At 48.8% G+C, this 19,486-nt stretch overlaps 1 protein-coding gene across 2 annotated transcripts in view; it reads right to left on the minus strand.

Annotated features, from left to right (window-relative positions):
- The window catches only part of gse1 (Gse1 coiled-coil protein), a 181,455-nt gene that overhangs the window by 12,443 nt on the left and 149,526 nt on the right, over positions 1-19,486 (minus strand). For both annotated transcript variants that reach the window (XM_037094814.1, XM_037094813.1), the window contains exons 3-6: positions 14,277-14,474; positions 7,094-7,302; positions 1,262-1,428; positions 836-1,027 (exon numbers count right to left, since the gene is read on the minus strand). In XM_037094814.1, coding sequence (XP_036950709.1) covers positions 836-1,027; positions 1,262-1,428; positions 7,094-7,302; positions 14,277-14,474 — 766 coding nt within the window. The remainder of the gene's footprint in view (positions 1-835; positions 1,028-1,261; positions 1,429-7,093; positions 7,303-14,276; positions 14,475-19,486) is intronic.

Raw genomic sequence — 19,486 nt, forward strand, 5'->3', positions numbered from 1 at the left:
CACCCCCTGAAACTATATATAGCACACTTAACGTGCTTGGTTCAGGAAGCTTCAAAATTAACCTCTTTCATTAATAATGCAGACACAGAGTTGTGTTTGCTCTCGTACTGCAAAATATATTAGGATCCCGCAGACATTTTAGAACACCGTCGAGTAAGTGTAGTGCCTGTTTTATGAAGAGCTGCACTGCAATCTAGCGCACACTAAAGCATCGTTACATCAGCTCTGCAGGTTGTAAATGACATTAGTGCAGCCTTTGGCAGTAAAAAGTGATGTATATCTATTTTTACGTCAATCTCTTAAAAGCATCCTGACCGGGATATTTTTTTCAAACAGAGGCCTCTGAGCAGCCGCCTGTCACACGGTGCGGTATATAATGCTTTAATTGATGACTCATCCAACATGATAAACTCTGCTCTTATGTGTTGCAAAGAGGTGCGCAGTGCAACAACACAATTGTTTTAGGTGACAATGACTACTTCCTGATCATAATGATACTGTGAGTTTGCTTTTTTTTTGTTATTCTGTCACTTTGCCTTTTGTTTACCTTGAACCCAATTTTTTTAATCTGCGCCGCCATCTGTCTTAGACACATCTCACCTCAACTCTCCTACACTCGATGAAATCTCCCCTGCAGTTAAACAAATCTACAAACAACAAAATATTTTACCTCGGGGAACACAAATTCAAGGTCAGCGATTCACGTTATAATTCGTTTACTGCTGAGTCGAAGCGGCACCAGTACTTAGTTCAGCCATATGCACTTGGTTTGCACAATTTGCTCTCAGAGGAAATGGACGCCAAGTCAACAAAACAAATTAACGAAAAGGTTTACCTGTATGGCGTGAAGGAAGGGTGGGGCAGATAGCTGGGGTGGTAGTAGGCAGCTGCTGCAGCTGCAGTGGCGGGGTCCAGGCCCAAGGGCAGAGAGGGCATGCGGAGGGCATCCTCGGTCGTTGCGTAGGGCCGGAAACCACGGAGGTACTCTTCCGGTACTGGACCAGCATTCTGCAACTGTCTGGGCAAGCTGGAGGTAAGAGAAGGGGTAGAGGCACAACAGAGAGGAGCAATGGTTAGCTTGATTTGTGTGCATGCAAACAATTACCAATTTGTAACAAGAAACTAATTTGTTTGTTTGTTGTGGCTTCTTATTTCACCCGAGTTCAATAAAACCCATGACCTGTCATCGAGGCAATTCCTTTTTGAGTTGAAAGCAACTCCACAAATCCACAGAAACAGGCAGAGCAGTGGCATGACTCACTTGAGGGGCTGGAAACGTGAATCCTGCATGACAGCACCGGGGGTGAGACCAAAGGCATAGGGGTTTCCCAGGAGGTGGGCAGGGACTGAGGGGCCACCCTTCTCCTGGGGGAGGGACCCCTCGGCACCCAGACGTTCCCTGCTGGCCCCACGAGGCCCCGAGTCAGCCTGGAGAGAGATACAGAGAGAGAGTCTTAGTCATTGTTCGCCAGGACCTGTGACCGTCACGGTTGTCAGTGCTTATGGAGTCCATCCTGTGAGGGGAGAGACGAAGGGGGGATAGGCCTGTTTGTGGTGCAGCAGCCTCCCTCACCCCACCTTGAGCACTTTTATCCACTTTCTGACACAAACCTCCTCCTCCCCATAAAAATCAGACGGATCAACATTTCTCTAAGGGGAATGTATGTTAAAACAGAGGCAGCAGGCAGAGACTGGTGGAAAAAAAAAAAAGGGGCCTCGACATTTTTCCCTAATTGTAAACAAGAGACGTCGTCCTTATGATCGATGAGGATGTGGTAATGGTGGACGTACAACAGCAGAGCTTCGAGAGAGATGATGACTTTGATCTCGGCAAAGCGTGCCTGAGTGTGTGTGTATATGTGTGTGTGTTCACGTAACTCACACACTCTTACATCTACAGGGACGACAACAAAGACCAACATCCCTCTGCCTCTCCTTCTCCTTCCCTCTTCTCTTTCACCTCCCTCCCTCCCTCTGGCAGCAAGCCTGGTCTCACTTATCCAATCCCACAACAAACACACATACGCACTCAGCAGGCGCACATTCACCGTTTCAGAGCTACAAAGACTTCCTGCTGTGGGAGTGGGAGTGCATTTTCTGAAGCTTTGGTTTCCCTCTGCCTACAAATGCTATCGCAGAACAGAGAAAACTTACAACCCTTGTAAGTTGTACACAGAAATTGTTTATGGTGTGTGTGTGTGTGGGGGGGGGACGTATAGCCTAGGATTTTTCACAGGTACGGTAGAACAGTGAGCTCATCTCTCGCAGAAAGCGAGACTTCAAGTTGATGTTCGCGAGGGAGCAACTAAAACGGCGAGGATGTGCAGAGATTAAGACATAAGGAAGGGAAGTGAGAGGGGAAGGCAGTCCTTGCCCCACTAAATTAACCTCCTTGGCTGCCGGGAATTAGAGAGAGACCCAGCAGAAGCGCCGTCCCCTCTCTCTCTCTCTCTCTCTCTCTCTCTCTCTCTCTCTCTCTCGCTACAGCCTCTGATAAAATAAATCCAATTTAGGGAGCCATTACCTCCACGTCTTGCTCTGCAGCCACTGACCCAGGCTGACACCGATGCGCTAACATCCAATCTTAAACGCCTCTAATGTTTAGACCCCCCGCTCGTTTCATAGACGCCCCCCACTTTCCAGTGGTTTAATGCTACTGTTTGCTCCTTGTTGTTTGCTGCGCTTCACTTAGCACTAAGGCACTCTACTCAAACATCCTGTCCCCGTTACCCCCACCCACTCTACTTCCATCCTCTCTAAGCTTTATGAGCACAGGGAGAAGAAGGCCCCCAATCAGCAGCCGACTGGAAAAGAGGTTCACATATGTCAGATGAACTCAGTATCAGATAGTGCTTTAGTTGCCGCAAGATGCCAGGCTCTCCGTTTGCTCTTTGCTCCTTTCTCCTTTTTTTTTTTTCTCAAAAAGGTCTTTTTTTTCCTGTATCTACCCAGCTGTCTGGAAGTCTTAGTGAAAGCCCTCCTGGTATTTGTGGAAAGCAAATAGACACACATTCATTCAAATCTGTATTCTCAACATGCACACATGCACTTTGTCTTCATAAGTGTCATACAGATGCACTGCTGCAGGTACATGTCGCTGGTGGGGAACGGCGTCTTGAGTAATCTGCCTGTAAAAACAGGAAGAGCTGCTTTCTTTCATCCTGTCTGTCAGTTAATCAATTGCCATTATCACACCGATGACAGCTTTGCTAACCAAGTCACCTGAATTAAGGAAAGCTGTCATCACAGACTGACTCTACAGGTCAATATGTACCCATTTATAAGTTTGGCTGTGTCACGTGTGAGGCGGGCGTGGCAGCCTGATATACCGTCCAAGTCACACCTTCTTACTCAGTCTGTACCCCAACTTATCCTCTCATCAAGCTGCTGCATCATCAACTGTTAGAACTCCAAAGAACGAACCACACAGTCAACCCAAACACAACACAGACCAGTTTTAAGATGACACAACAATACAAGAACTCGCTTTGCACATAAAATCATGAATTAGCCAAGCCTGGGTCGATATTAGATGTAATCAAATGTTGCGATATTTGCCGGCATATGCATTGTTTCTCACCATATTGAATATCAAACAGTTGAAAACGCACGTGGAGCTGTCATGCCAACAGAGGCACAAGGTGACTAGTGACAGACTAGCTGTACCTAATATTTTAGGCCATTCTGTTACGCTTGTAATTCATTATTTGCACTAAAGTTCTTATCTTATATCATTGAGTCATATAGCCTTCTAGACCCAAGAGTGCCTATTCTGTATTTCCTATGGCACCCGGGAGCTGCCATCATTTAAAAATGTTTACTACACAAATACAATTCTGAGCTGTGAATAGAAGACACTTTGAGTTGCCTGATATCGTATTTCACAATATTGTGATTTAGGATAACGCCCTGAGCCTAGTATCAGCTTTTTTTGCATAGTATTCATTCACATTAAAGGAATCTGACTGATGAATGTTTTGTTGTTTTCAATATTACATTCTCAAGTTTTTAGGAACAATTCAAGAGGAGATAGATGAAAACAGACATACAGCTAAAACCAGGACAACAAAATGAACCAAAATATGGGAAAGTGCAATATACGGATGCACATATAAATATAATGTACATATAAAAAGCAACATTCATCATAACACACATCAAAGCAACACATCATAAAAAACTGTGTTATAATTAAGTTAAAAATGTTGATAGCTGGTGATCAATCGCTCTGATTAATCAAATGTGCAGTTGCAACTGTGTTCAGCATCCTGCGTCATACACAGTTTGTGTCCGACGGGGGCCATGGGTCCATTATCATGGCCATGATCTGATAACTGCCAATGGGTCCAATTGCCAGGCACAGATTACCATGAAAATTGAATCAACCGTTCCTTTCTAATACATTTCACAGAAAATCCCGTTGTGTGAAGATGAAACAAGGATGCCTCTAAGAACAACCAAAGTGCAATGCTGCTCGCGCGATTGTGCAACAGACTGGCTTCTGTTTCCCGCTTTTACAATTAATATTGTCTCTGAAAGCCAGCCCGAGTCCCTCTTACATGAGAGATGATCACAAAAATGCAGAGGCCTGTTTAGTAAATGAGAATGTGTACACATCGCTGTCACCGCCTGAGGTTCGTCACTGTTTGTGTATGCCTGTGCATGCGTGTGGAGATGCATGCCTGTAGAAAGACATGCAGAAAGATGTGGGTGTTAACAGGTCAACACCTTGAAAGAGCACACACGTGCGCGCGCGCACACACACACACACACACACACACACAGAACCTTCCATCTCCATTAGAGAGGCCCTTTGGTTACTCAGGCACCTACACATCCAACCAGACGTCCTGTTTTGACCTTTCACACTGCAAAAAAAAAACAAAAAAAAAACAGCCTTCTACTCTCTAACACACACCGTTTGCTAGCAGCATGACATATACCCACGGCACAGAGCACAAATACAAGCACTCAGACTCAAAGACACATCCATTAACAGCCATCTTCCTCTACATGAGCCAGGCCCCTGTAACCCCCAGTGAGGGTGGGAGACCCTGCGCATTGTAGAGCGCTCGTTTACGCCTCTCAGATGGAGCCATGAATCCAAATTGCCAATTAAAAAGCAATTACAGGCAGCAGCGGGAGCAGACTCCTGCAGTCATTAAAGCAAAATGCCAACGCACCAAGCCCTCCCCTCCTTCGCTGCCTATCACCCCCCTACCACCCCCCACACTGAACGACAGACTCATATCTCAGCCAGAGACGCACTAATCAACCCTTCAAACACACAGAAAGCAGGACATGCACACGCGGCAACAAACAAGCTTTTCTTGGATTGCTTTACAGCCACTGAGCAGAACTATTTTCTCTGACTATCAGATACTCCTTTGTCTTTAATTCCTCTCCTGCTGGTTTGTGTTGCCTTCATCCTTGTTCCCGACACATGGCAAAAACACGAGTTGCTCATGACACAAAGGTATTTTATCGAAGAAAAGATGTGGTGTAAAACTCAAATGATGAAAGCAGACATGTAGTGAGAGAGGGAGATTAGGGCCCTTCTTTCCTGATGCATCCTTCCTCATCAGCTCTGAGCGACGGAAGCTACAGACGGTATCATCTTTGTTTAAAGTTTGATGGCACGCATGTATGTGTGTGTCCTCTGACTCTTTGTGACCGCGGACTTAAATGAGCTCGCTGAGGCGACGCCGTGGAAATAGGGGGAGACACCAGCTTTCCCGTGACTCATACCCTGCCGCTGTCCCCCTCAACCTCTACCCCCTCATCTCAGCCTCTCCCCTTGTCCACATCACCTCCTTTAACCTCCTCATTCTTTGGCTTGGTGGCCCCAAGGTGCTGGAGGCACCGCAAACCCAGTGACACGACCTTTTCAATTTGAGCTCGACCTCTTCCGCGCACACAAACATCGCCCGAAAGCACACAAGTGCAAACAGACACACAGGATAAGCTTCAATATATGGCCGTGTGGAGGGTAGTGGAGGGTTAATTTCTTCTTCTGCTCTTTCAAACGTGTTAGAAGAAATGGCAAAAAAAAAATAAAAATTAAAAAAGTGGTGACATCAGCAGGAGGGTTCCCCCTGTCCCTCCAGCCCCTCCCAGCTCTGGTTGACCCTTGAACTGCAGAAGGGTAATTTTGTAAAGGCTATAGTTACAGAGGGTGAGGGTCGGGGGGGACGTCGGGTCATCTAGGGGAGAGGACAATGGCCTGAATGCTACCACACACTGTTGGCTGGCTGACCTCCTCACTCACCCTTTGCTACCCCCGCCCTTCTCCGGGGAACCGTCAAAGTGCCTCGGAGAGTTTCCGCATGTTGCCGAGTGCTGTTCATAACCGTGCGCTTGGCCTCGACTATTAGCCCTGAGCTGAGATAAGAAGGCTTAGAGCAAGGCCATAATCCATAATCCACTCCTTATCAAAGCAAGCAGCTCTCCCTCTCTCTCCCTCTCTCTCCCCTACTACGTAAAAGAGAGCGGGGGTCCGGGGTGACGAGGCACAGGATGCACTTGACTGCTTAAGTGTACGGGGGTGGGGGCTGGAGGTGTGAGGGGTTAGGAGGCTAAAGGCTGAGGACTTGGGAGGGGCCGGTCCAAGGGCGAGAGGGCTCACTGGGAAGAGGGAGGGGGTCCGGGGCTGGAGGGGCACAGATGTTAGCTGCCGTTGAGGCTGTCACCTCGACGTCCCAGTGGCAGCTGGCATTGTTTAACTCGTGGAGCCATGAGGAGGGGGCGGTGGTGAGGGGAGGTTTGGGGGGGGTTAGGCAGACATTCATAGACCTGCCAGCTATGTCACATGTACATATGTCAAATACATACGGCTGCACTTCGGGTTCCAGGCCGTCTACTAAACCCATTAATCCCTCGAGAGCCTGTCTGTGGTCATGTTTGTGCTAGTAGGCAAGCTCAAGAATGAGCACATTTGAACGCTGCCTTAACAGCCACACAGAAAGAAAGAGACAGACAGAAGAGGCAAAGAGAGAAAATCATTAAGGGTGAACTGAGAGGGAAAAAAGGAAAGGAAGAAAAGACAGAGCAGGTTCAAGGTCAAAGCAGGGGAGGTGTTTGACTGTGGCTCTACCTGGCGTCCCTCGTTCCTCCAGAGGCCGTTGCTGGTCTTTGTTGGAGCAATGGTGACTACAGGTGGAGTGTTTGGCACGCCGTGGCCGGCGGGGGGAACCAGGACGGGCCCTGGACCGAGGGGACCCCTCTTGGGTGTGCTGACTGGAGAGCTGTGGTTGGTGGCCGGGGAGGACACTGGAGAGGACTCACTGCTGATGGAAGATGCAGCTGGAGTAATAAAGAAAGAAAGAGAGACAGAAAAAGATGAGACAAGCGAACAGTCTGTGTCTTGCTCTATTAATAAAACAGCAAATGCAACAACAGTACGGTATGATCCTGCAGCTCCTTCACTTGGGAATGAAAAGGGCTGCAGTACGACAATGGCAACAAATAACACGCACAGAGGGCCAGATGGATGGCCCTAGGCCCCTATTATGAAGTGACAGTGATCAGGATGAGCAGCCCTGTGAGAGTCACACAGCCTTGACATGCAGGACACAAACACACACACACACACACACACACTGGGCATACAGAATGTATGTACAGTCAATGGCGCTTGCAGCCACACACAGCACACCCCCCTCAACCACACACGCACACACACAGCAGGTGGTGAAAAGCTGGCCCAATGAGCTTCTCCGCTGCGCTGTAGCTGTGCCACATTAACAAAGCCCTCCAGGGAAACCCTGTAGCGCAGGGTCACGGTCTGGTCACATGCCTCGCTTTCCACACATCTTGCTTTCTCTCTCTTTCGTTCCAAAGCTCTCATATGATATGCTCCCATTCACACACGTTTATCGCCGCGATTTTTCATCCTTCCAACCTTACATCTATGCCCCCCTTCCCCACACAGCCAACCCCCTCTGTTCTCCTCAGCTGCGTGTCCACTGCCTCTCCCTCTCTGCCTTATTTCATCCTCCTGTCTTCCCTTCTTTTCCTCTGCTCTCTCCTGTGTGTTAACCTGTGTGTTGCATCTCTTCTTCTCCTCCCTTCCCTCCGCCTCTCCTCTCCTCTCCTGACGGTACAGTGTGCCGCGTGTCTCCTCCTCTCACAGTAAGCGCAGCATTACACAGTCAAACTGGGTCACAACCCTATCATTGGGACACACACTTCGGCGCTGCAGTGAGGACAACGGGAGGTGTGTGTGTGTGTGTGTGTGTGTGTGTGTGTGTGTGTGTGTGTGTGTGTGTGTGTGTGTGTTTATGTGTGCGTGTGCAGGTATAGTATGCTTTTTGTGCATCAGCTTGCTTAAATGCAGCAGCTGAAACCTCAGGCCGGTTTCAGTTCTACTTCCTCTCCAATTATCACCATCAAAACAAAAAACCACAGATCTTCTCTACCCAACCACCACTTCTAAACCCCTGCTCGGGTTTCCGTGGCAACGTAACCTAACAGACAACGTCAGCTTACGGAAGGTGCGGTTAAGGGTATTGACCGTTTTTAAACACCTCATTCTTACTAATACCACTAAATAATGGAAAGAATCGATAGTGAAAGCGAGGTGAAGCCGGAGATCTATGCGTGAGTGGTTGTGAGAGCGGCCGAGGGGAGGGCGGGTGATGAGAGAGAGGGAGAAAATAAAAAAGATGTGTGTGGAAAAGATGGTGATGATACATGTGAGGTGAGACATGAAAATGGAAAATGATGGGAGATGGGGTGTGATTGGGAAAAAAAAAAAACAAGAGTGCAAAAGAGGTGCGAGGTGAGGCGAGAGATGGAGTGGAGAGGAAAGCAGAGATATACGGGGGTGCAGGTGGGTGAGTGGGTGGTGGGTACAGGGTAGGGAATATTGAAGGGGAAGGGGAAGGGGGGCATATCTTGTCTGCACAATGGCAATTAGTGGCCTTACCCCCCCTCACCTCAGAGAGCCATTACTCTCCCGTGCAAGACTAGGCCAATCAATAGCAGCCCACTCAGCCTGGGGAATGGAGCTACACTTAATACAGCTCTAGTGTCACAACCTATTCACTCACCACACACAGACACACACACACACACATACACACTTCACAACATGCATACGTAAGGCAAGGCTGGGTGAACAAATAAGGCTGGCGGGAGGGAGGGAGGAGTGGGGGTGATCACAGTGAACTGCTAGGCAACAGACCCCCCGCTTCCACCACCGCCCCCTTCCCATCTCCTCCTCTTCCTCCTCCTTTTCCATGTCGAAGCAAAGCAGACAGGAGAAGAGGCAGGGCAGACTAAATAATTAAGAGAGCAGGAAGGGAAGCAGGTGAGGGGAAGAAGGGAATAAAAGAGACGAGGCCGTCTCACAACGGCTTCATTCTCTCAGCGCAGCCTGCAGAATCTGCGCACACTTCTAGGCCTCGACACAAAAAAAAAACACAAACAGCTATTATTCCTCTATCCTTCCCTCCTCCTCCTCCTCCTCCTCTCGAAACACAACTACCACCCGCCCACCACCTCTTCATACACCCCAAATCCTTTTCCTTCTGTTCTTCAAACACAGTGCCTGCCAACCAGACGCAGATCTGTCAGACTCACAATTTTTCATCAACACATTTACAACACTTACGGGGCTCAGGGGGGAATTGTCCCAGAGTGGTTACATGTGTGCATCTATGTATGTGTCTTCCCATTTTAACCCACAGGAAGTCATGTGTGTCCATAAGCCCCCCACCCCCTCCACCAAGCCTCCATCCCTCCTCCAAGATTTCCTCTTGTCCTTTTTCAACCCTCCTGCTCCAATTTCCAATTCCTGTCTCCGCTCCTCCCTCCCTCACATCGCGGTGCCATCTGATAGGAGAAAAAAAAAATCACACAAGAGGCATGTGATTGGCACCAAGCTGGTGTCACTTCTGCCATATGCTCCTCCCCTCCCATCTATACAGAGAGAAGATGGCCATACATGCTGGCCCTGTGGGGAGCCAGAGGAAGAGGAAGAGGAGGAGGAGGAGGAGGAGGAGGAGGAGGAGGAGGAGAGCGGCACAGCCCTCGTCCCCAGAGTCGAAAATAGGCTCATCAGCTCTCAACCTGCACTTCATTAGCTGTACTGATTGTCACTTGCTTGCTGTGTAGAGGTAGTGTGTGTGTGAGCTTGTGTGTGTGTGTGTGTGTGTGTGTGTGTGTGCATGTGTCGTGGTGATGGGGTCGAGCGGAGAGCGGGTGAGGGACAGAAGAGGTAAAGACAGAAGGAAGGAGCGAGGAGAAGAGAGAAAGAAATCAGGCGCTGTCTCAGTCCCAAGCTGTGTGTGATTAATGTGAAGCTCCTTTCTCTATCGCCTCCTCTATTACCAGTCCCACTCTCCCAGACTGCCTCCACACTTGACCGCTCAAGCTGAGCCACACATGCGCACATACACACACACACACACACGCAGACGCACAAAGATGCAAAGCAACAGCGCCAGCAACAAACAAACAAGCCAAGCTGTGGTCAGAGGCTGCGGCCACGTGTCCTCTGTGTGGAAGGCACCTTTTACTTCAGCCGCTGACCCGATCAAAAAAGCAAAAAAAGTCGCCACAGATATTCAGTGGGCTATTTCACTCAGCTGGTGGTGGCGCTGTGGGCGGGGGGCGGGACATAGCACTGAGTCCCACTGGATGACTGAGTCTTGATGGGAGGACATTGCTACACAAAGATGGCCCCTACCGATCCTCTGCCACCGCCGCCTCTGCCAGAAAAGCCCCGACCACAGCCGGCCCCCCAGCCCTGCCAGGCAGAAGGTGCTCTCCTCCGCTCCCCACCCCACCCCTCCTCCCCCACCCGCCTCCCTCCCAGCATGCATTACAACAACATCAGCACTTAATTAAACAGTCCATTTCACACCTGGTGTGCATAGCAGTGCCCAGCCAACCCTGCATCCATATGCCACCCCGCCAGCACACGCTAACACAAGCCTCAACACGTGCACACGCCTCACACGCGAAAAGCATCCACACACGCGCAGACACACAATAACCACTGATGCACACAAAACGCCGCACACACCTGCCACGACAGTCTTGGCCACGCAAGCCACAAAGCCTGTAATCTGCATCGCTGAGTGGGGGAAGGGGAGAAGAGCACCACGCGTGTGTGTGTGTCTGTATATGTGTGTGTGCGTGCATGTGTGTGTGTGCGCATGTGTGTGTGTTGCAGTGCCAGCGAGGGAAAAGAAAGACAGTACAAGATGGCGGATGGAAATAAGAGGAGCAATCCTCTGTGCCTTCTGCTGACTGTACAAACTGTATATTATGCTTAAATGCTGCTCTGCTACCGAGCGGAGTCGTGAGAGGTGTAAGGTTGCTGTGTGTGGAGAGAGAGAGAGAGAGAGAGAGAGTGGAGGGGGAAGCAAATGAGCTTGTTTGTGAGTGTTTCAGGGACAGTCACAGCCTGAAGGGTTCTGCCTTCAAGAAACACACACACACACACACACACACACGCACACACACACACACGGAGCGCAGCGAGGCTGTGTGAGCTCCAGGCAGGCTCCAGATGGAGAGGTCAGAGACACACTGCCCCGCTGTCCCAGCATGCTCTAGGCTCCCAGAAACAAGGGGAGCCTCCAACCGGCCACACACATGCACACAAACACACACACACACACACGTGCAAACACACACGTACAATGTGACAAACACCTCAGGTTTTCACAAATCTACTAATTACTTCCAACTCCTCTCTTTCCCCGCCAGTTCATTCCATCCATCTTGTACACCTTTTTTCTCCCCCTCTCCATTCTCTCTCCAGGCAGTGTACTACAGTCGGCGTGAACGCTGTCATGAAATTCTTGCGGTGTGTGTGTCTGTCTGTGTGTGTGTCTAAGTGTGTGTAAGAAGAAACAACTGAGAGGATTAAACCCAGGTCTGCCTAATTAATCAGATATCAGCAGGCCTGCCTTTTTGTGGCAGCGTGTTATCTGTGAGCAGTGTGTGTTTGCGCACACATGTGAGTGCTGTCGTGCGCGCGTGTATGTGTATGTGAGTGTGTGTGCTCACGCGAGTGTACATGGGATGAGAGTGTGTCCTTTACGCTGCTCTGACACTCATTATCCATCACCTCCTCTCTTCAGCGCCACACTCGGTACACAGAGCTATTCATTATACTCGCGACAGACAAGTGACGACGTATGTGTCTATGTGTGCGTGTGTGTATGGGTGTGTGGGTGGGTGGGTGTGTGTATAAACAGCAGCCGTGCTCAGGGTCTTAAATCAGTTCAGCGGCCGGTGGCAGTAATACTAGTACTCAAACCTGACTAATTCCTCCAGGCCTTAGGACACTGAGTCACAGCACCTCATATATACTGCACCACTCACCTCAAAGCATCAACCAGAGGGGGGGGAGAGACGGAGAGAGAGGGAGAGAGGTCGAGTCAAAGTAGCTAATGAAAGGATAGCAGGCTGCAGCATGCAAAAAAAAAAAAAAAAAAATCACGAGGCTTTTTTTGCAAAGACAACTGTTTGCATGTGTGGGGGCGTTTGGGTGTGTGTGTGTTGCCTATAAATACAGGCTCCGCAGACAGAGAGGTGACTGGAGCTCCAGGGGCTGCATGCCTCTCTGCCCACCCGGAGCCGGAGCTCCCAACACGGGGCAGAGTTGCCCCTTATGCCTGACGGCTGACTCACCCACACATCACTGCCTACACCAGCCGGGCGGGCGGCACAGTCAGCAGGCCTCAAAAATAACAAAGGGGCTTTTTTGTGCTTTTAATAAAAAGGTGGCGGAGCTTAATCAGGCAGGATCTGGCATCTGTTTGTATGACAAAGACACAGACAGGAGATCTCTGCCTTAGTAGATTGTGAATAACAAATGGAACGGGGCACACATATTCTCACCTTGCAGCACAATGAAAAATTTAAAAAAAAAGGCAGAGGTTATTAAGAAGAGATTTAAAAAAAACATGACTGAGAAAATGAAAGCTGTGTTTTCTCTAGATGTAAAAAAAAAAAGAAAGAAAAGAAAAGAAAAGGGGGACGAGCGACAGAGATGAGAAGGAAAATTTCCAATAAAAAAGCCAAGACTGAACTCATTCTTGAGAGAGACAGACTAAAGACAAACTAACAGGGCTGGCATGTAGGACTGAGGGGAGTGAAGAGAGATGAAGGGGAGAAGGATTGAGAGGGAGGTGACCAGAGGTTGGGGCTGGCGCTCTCTCTGTGTGGGTAATAAATCATTTGCAGGATTTTTCTGGGTCCCAGGCTGCGCTGGACTGGGGAGCAAGGTATCCTGGGACAGCCAGGAGAAGGAGGGGACCATCTGATTTAGGAGCCACAGCAAGGGTGGACAGCTGGGGTAAGCTGGGCCTCTCTGGAGCCGAGGCACAGAGCCACACATATGTACATGGCGTGAATGTGCACAGCCTTGATAACCCTCTACAATAAGGCTCTCCTTTGTTGGTTATCGTGTGTTTACATGTGTGTAACTAAGACACGCTGGGGACATGGGTCTCAAAAAATACCTCTACGCACATGTGTAGTAGAGGCCAGTTTTTCATACAGGAAACAAAGTAAGCCACAAACCCCTTCGTGAGCACCCACATAAACACATTTGCATTTGAAACAAGAATGTTTCCACCTTAAAAAGGGACAGTTCAGCATTTCCGAAAACAACGATGTATAAGTTAAGGACCAGTAATTCAACCACCTGAGGCATATTTCGTCTTCATACACCCACAGCACGGATCTCTGAGTGATAGGATGTGAAGACGGTGACAACGTACGAAGGGGAATTACCGCACCATCACCCATCATGTACACGCTGACAAGCACGCCCGAGCGTACGTGCACTCACACACAGCACATTAACTGGGTCATCCGGAGTGGATCCTCCTCGTCCCAGCATCTCCAGAGACTCCGACTAATTCAATCCTGTGTGGATATCATCCCACTGCCATTAGCAGCTCTGCACTGAGCTACACAAACCGGCCATGGAACATATGACCCGGACACACACACAAATGACCAGATAAACAACCACACACCATCGGGTTTACAGGGCTGGCTGTAACAAGACATTCACCTCTAATTATGGTTTAATGGTTCGATATTATCACAGTATTTTCAGCTCCATGTTTTGAAGTCAGATATGAAACATACTGAGATGAGATCAAACTTAAACCACAACCTCTAAGTAAACTTTTTACACTTTCAAGATGTTTTCAAACCTGTAGAAACAAATCGCCAAATGACAACCTACACGTTTTCCGTACAGTTTATCCAGCAGACTTAAACTTGACAGTGTCCTGTGGCTTTACCTCGGGGTTCTTCGGCCTGTTTCGCCAGTTTACGGAGGGCTGCGGCGAATCCGGAGTGGGTAGACTGGGTAGCAGGGCTTCCATTGGCTACGATGGAGCCGTTGAGAGGCGACGGGGTGAGTGGGCTGACCGTCGCCGTGGTACGGGTCGCCGTGGAGATCATTCCTAACGATGGTGACTTTGGCTCATGGCTCATGCCTACCGAAAAGGGAGGAGATTGGGAAAGTATTAATGATCAGTACTGCATTCAGATTAGAGAAGCAACAAGACAAAAAATTAAAAAAATGAGCCACGAGGAATTAAGAATTAAAGAAATACGCAAAGAGACCAGTGCAGACAGAAATATGCGAACAGAGGAAGGGCGCATAGCTCGTTTCCTTGGACACAGAGACAGTCAGGGCAGAGTGTGGTGCCGGGTATCTGTTTGTGACAGCTTGAGCGGATGGGGATTGGTGGTGCTCGGGGCAGAGGGGCTTTGGTTGTATGCCTCAGGGTCAGAGGTGAGAGGTTATGAGGGCAGGTCACCCCTCCCTTGCTAAAAGAGCTCCAGTCTGGCTGTGTGTCTGCCAGAGGTCCACGAGTTTACACAATCCCTCCTCTCCCGAGCATGCGCCAGAGCTACCAGCGTTACCATATTTCTTATTGGCAGTGTTTTGTATTACGGTACATGTTCACAAATTCAGCGTACACACATCCAGTTTAGCAACTCATTGGCTCCCTCACACAGCCGACACTTTCGAAGAAGAGTCCCATTCATGTTGTCCTTGATCCAATTACTGCTGCCAGGAAGGTGCTACTAAGACCCGTGTCTAATCAGGAGAGAAGAGATTTATAACGGCGTCGTGAGAGGAAATTGACCCGATGTTATAAAAAGTGAAAGCTGGGTATTTTTTGAATTTGGACAAACATGTTATTTAAAGCAGGATTTCTTGAGTTCAGAGTTTTCTGTTCGACTCAAGAAAAGTTAGAGATTGAAAAGGACGATTTCTCTGTGTCACGTCTCTTTTCTAGCCGCCTCAAGGTTTTTGAAAAGCTGCGTGGTGGTGGAAGAGGTGAGGAGGGTTGAGACGGCTGTCCCTTTCCTTCCTCTGTGTGTGTGTGTGTGTGTGTGTGTTGAAAGGTGACACCCTGTTGACAGCCTCTCTGTCAGTGGAATCCCTGAATGCCAGAACGGCGTGTGATAGCCCTACGTGCTTGGGCAAAACAGACCTGCACACACACGCACACACAAATTAAGGATGGCTTAAAGGACAGTGTAAGTTCAGACTGGCATGGCTTGTGCATGGCAGAGGTATTAACTGCTACACTAAAACACACACTCTGACACACGCGCGAGGGATTGCTCAAAATCCTCCTTAAATCAACATTCAAGTGCAACTTCCAGCGAACATGATGACTTCTGAGACAAAGACACGCTCACCGGGACAGAAGCAGCTTACCAACAGTATATCAATAGCACAATTAGATAAGTAGGAGTTATATCTGGGTTTACCCCCCGAGGCTGAGAGGGCTATAAAAAGATCATGTTTCCTCCTGAGATGAGAGCAGAGGCACAGCACCCCTGTGTGTGCGTGTGGACACACAGCGACAAGTCAGGCATGAGAGAGTGAATAACGTTCCCAACACCTCTCGAGTTGTCCTGCCTGTAACCTCCCAGTTACCCAGTGCACTCCGAATGAACCCAGCACACAATTAATAATGGAATTCACAATGACTACCGTCTGAGCAACGCACAAGGTGCCATTGAGGGACAAGCAAACAAGCGATAAACAAACACACACACACACACACAACTTGACTGCCCAGTCCGGTAACGCGACTTTGTCAAGACACTAGACTTGCTTGCTCCTACCTCCGCCTTCAGAGAAAGTCAGAGAAGGGGAGTTAAAGAGACACACGCTGAACTTTTTTTTTTTCCTTAAACATACTACAGAGTACACTGTTTCAACCACAGACATGAAACCGCAGCACTGACGCGTGTAACACTGTGAAAGAAAAGACAGACAAGCACAAAACTTGACATACACACACGCAGATGAACATATCCGGAGGTCTAGCACTGGTTCGTGACCCCCACCCATCCACCCACCCACCCAACAACCCACCCACTACCCTCTTATCCACACAGATTAAAAGCGTGGCCGAAGCTCCTTACTGCACAAAGGAGTTGAGCCGCCTGGATCCCCCATGGCTGCATCTTCACGTTGAGCCCAGCCCAGCACACACCGGCAGCCACCGACAGGACACACACCATCTTCCTGCTCCTCGTTCTCTCTCTCTCTCTCTCTCTCTCTCTCTCTCTGTCTGTCTATCTTCTCTCCTCTCGCCCCGTCCACCCTCTCTCTCTCTCTCTCTCTCTCTCTCTCTCTCTCTCTCTCTCTCTCACTCCCTGCCTTCCTGTCTCTCTCGCCACTGCTCACAAAGACCGTTTAAAGCTTATCTAACAAAGCAACACACCACACACGCTGCCTATCTCTCCCCTCCTTGCTCTCTCTCTCTCTCTCTCTCTCTCTCTCTCTCTAAGTGAGAAAACAGAAATTCTTAACCTAGCAGCTGCTGCGATGTCACATGACCTCACCCCCTCCCCTTCCCTCCCTCCCTCCCTCCCTCCCTTCTCACACTGCCTCACTCCTCCTCCTCCTCCCCTCTCAACCTATAATTCCTCAGCCATTTGTAGATAACAGACACAGGCATGCATGCCCTGCCAAGGCGAGCTGTATGAGGGGGAGGGGAGAGGAGAGGAGAGGAGAGGCGCTGAGGAGGAGGAGGAGGAGGAGGAGGAGGAGAGAGTGCTCAGCCGGTCACCACATCTGACCCCATTGCTGGGGAGCGACAGGCAGTGTGCATGTATGTGTGCATGTACATAGATGCACGGGTAGGGGGTGGGTGGGTGGGTGGGGGGATACTAGGTTAAAAACGTGAGGCGCTCTTCCCTTCTTGAGGCGGCGAGACAGAAAAAGAAAGAGAAGAGGAAAGAGAAAGAAAAAAAAGAGGGCAAGTCCTGGCCTGTGTGGAGCCCTGCTGCACAAGAGAGGCAAACCTTTTGTGGTGGAGTATCTGCCTCAGTTCACTTCATTTTGCTTGATTTGCATAATTGTTTTCTAACGACTGAAAAAAATGCCCATCAGGAAGAAGGAAAGGGAGCGACGTTCAAAAACAAAACAAACAAACAAAAAAAGCCTATTATCTCTTTACCACTTCGCACAAACAAAGAAGTCATACCGTAAAAATGTGCACATGCAATCGTTTTACAGCAGAGACACGCGCTACAGTAACGAGTGGTTTGCCATCAGGGTGGAGGAGACTAATGCGTACTAGTGGCTGGGGGTGGAGGACTCAGGAAAAGAGTAAAAAAAAAAAAAAAGCGTGGGTTTGACTTCCCCTCTGTCCGTCCTGCTGTCATTGCAGGGGTGTGAATGAGTCGTTTCTTTAGTCATTTCCTCCTTCCTTCAGTCGCCGCTTTTCTCAGAACCGCGAGGGAGCGAGGGTGACGACAGGGAGAGGAGATTATCACTGGGGGTAAAAAAACAAACAAAAAAAACACACGGTGGCCAGCATTATGCCAAAGGCCGACTCCCCGACAAAGCTCTTTTCTGTTCCTCCTGCCACGGTCTGACTCCCATGAGACAACACAGGGATGCCAGACTCTCTCCTCCGTCCCTCTCTCTCCCTCTCTCTCACTTGTCTAGCATCACTGAGATCACCCTGCTGGTGCTGGAGATGCGTGCTTCTTTGCTGTCTGTGTTGACATTGTTTGTCCAAAGGCGCTTGTATGAGGCAACCACGGCATCAGACCATATCACAGCAGGGCAGGGGGGCTGAGGGGATAGCAGGTGCTGACCTGGCTTTCCTCAAAAAATGATGCTTGATCAGTCTCTCTCTGCTGGAACTCACAGGGCTTCCTGCTGGTTTAAGGGTCGACTAGCTTTCCCTGGTTTGAGTCTTTGGTTACAGTTTATGGTTAACATGAGATCCCTGATCTCTGTGCCCTCATTTCCTGTCAACTCGTCCACCGTCTCATATCCAGGAAAGGCTGAAATATGGTAAAACCTCAAAACCAGAAGTGTAGCCCTACCAGAAAGTAGCATCTTTCCATTTCTGTCCCAATATCAACAAGAGCTGTATAATTAACTGAAATATCATTGTAGCTAACATATGGCCAAGTCACACAAGCTGCAATGTTTTGATAAAGGTAAAATGTGTGACAAAACAGCATTATAATGAGTCCCGATGTACGAATCTTGTTTCCCAGATGTTAATTGTTTGTTTGATATGGACCCCGACAAATGTTTGACAGTCCTTTCGCGGAAAAAGAGAAATGCGAAGTGAAAACGATCATTCCTACTAATCACGAATCATGTGGCAATTTTTAATATCTGTCAAAATAATAGCATCAAGACTTCTTTTTTTATTTAACCAGATCACGCACCCCCTAAATTGCTTGGTGAAACACTGCACTCAAGATTAAAACAAACAATAGGATTAAGTGGAAATCAATGAAAGCATTAAGGTTATGAGGGTGTACATGGTCTGACAGGAGAGCGCCTTCTCTCCAATCTGTTGCCACTTCTTCTGCTCTAAACCCAGAAACAGACAGAGGCCGTTTACACCAAGGCTCCCTTTTCAGAGGAACGTACTGATGAATAGCCGTGATCTACGCAACCCAGGGATGAGTAATGTCTCATGAATTTCCAGATAAGTGAGCCCTGCCTCCACCTCTCAACATCACTCAGTTACAACACACTCGCTCTGTGTTACCGGAGCAGTCTCTGGCCCCCTCTGTTCTTCAAACATCCAGCAGATGGCATTGTCTCCCCGTTAATGAGAGGGAGCCCTCTAAATGAGACAGCATATGTCACAGTCCTTTAATCCAGTGATACACAACAGAGAAGTAGATTTTAAACGATATCGCTGCTGTGGATTATGAGGGAGGGACAAAGGCTGCTTCCACTAGCGAGGTTTAGAACGTTAATGAAAAAGGTCTTAAAGAGATATGAATGAATGCGATCCGTTGGCTCAGGCGCAGAAGTGTAACATTAGCGACAACACGGGGGTTAAAGGAGGCTGTTACACACCAAGCTTCCTGATGCTATTAACCCTTTGAATGCCGTTACGCCCTGAGGGGAAAGCAAAACAAAGCCCTGAAAAAAAAAAAAAAAAAAGGAATGTAGATTACAACCACACACAAACATGTTCGCACACACAGCAGA

This window comes from Acanthopagrus latus, chromosome 4 (genome assembly GCF_904848185.1).
Source record: "Acanthopagrus latus isolate v.2019 chromosome 4, fAcaLat1.1, whole genome shotgun sequence".
Lineage (NCBI taxonomy): Eukaryota > Metazoa > Chordata > Actinopteri > Spariformes > Sparidae > Acanthopagrus > Acanthopagrus latus.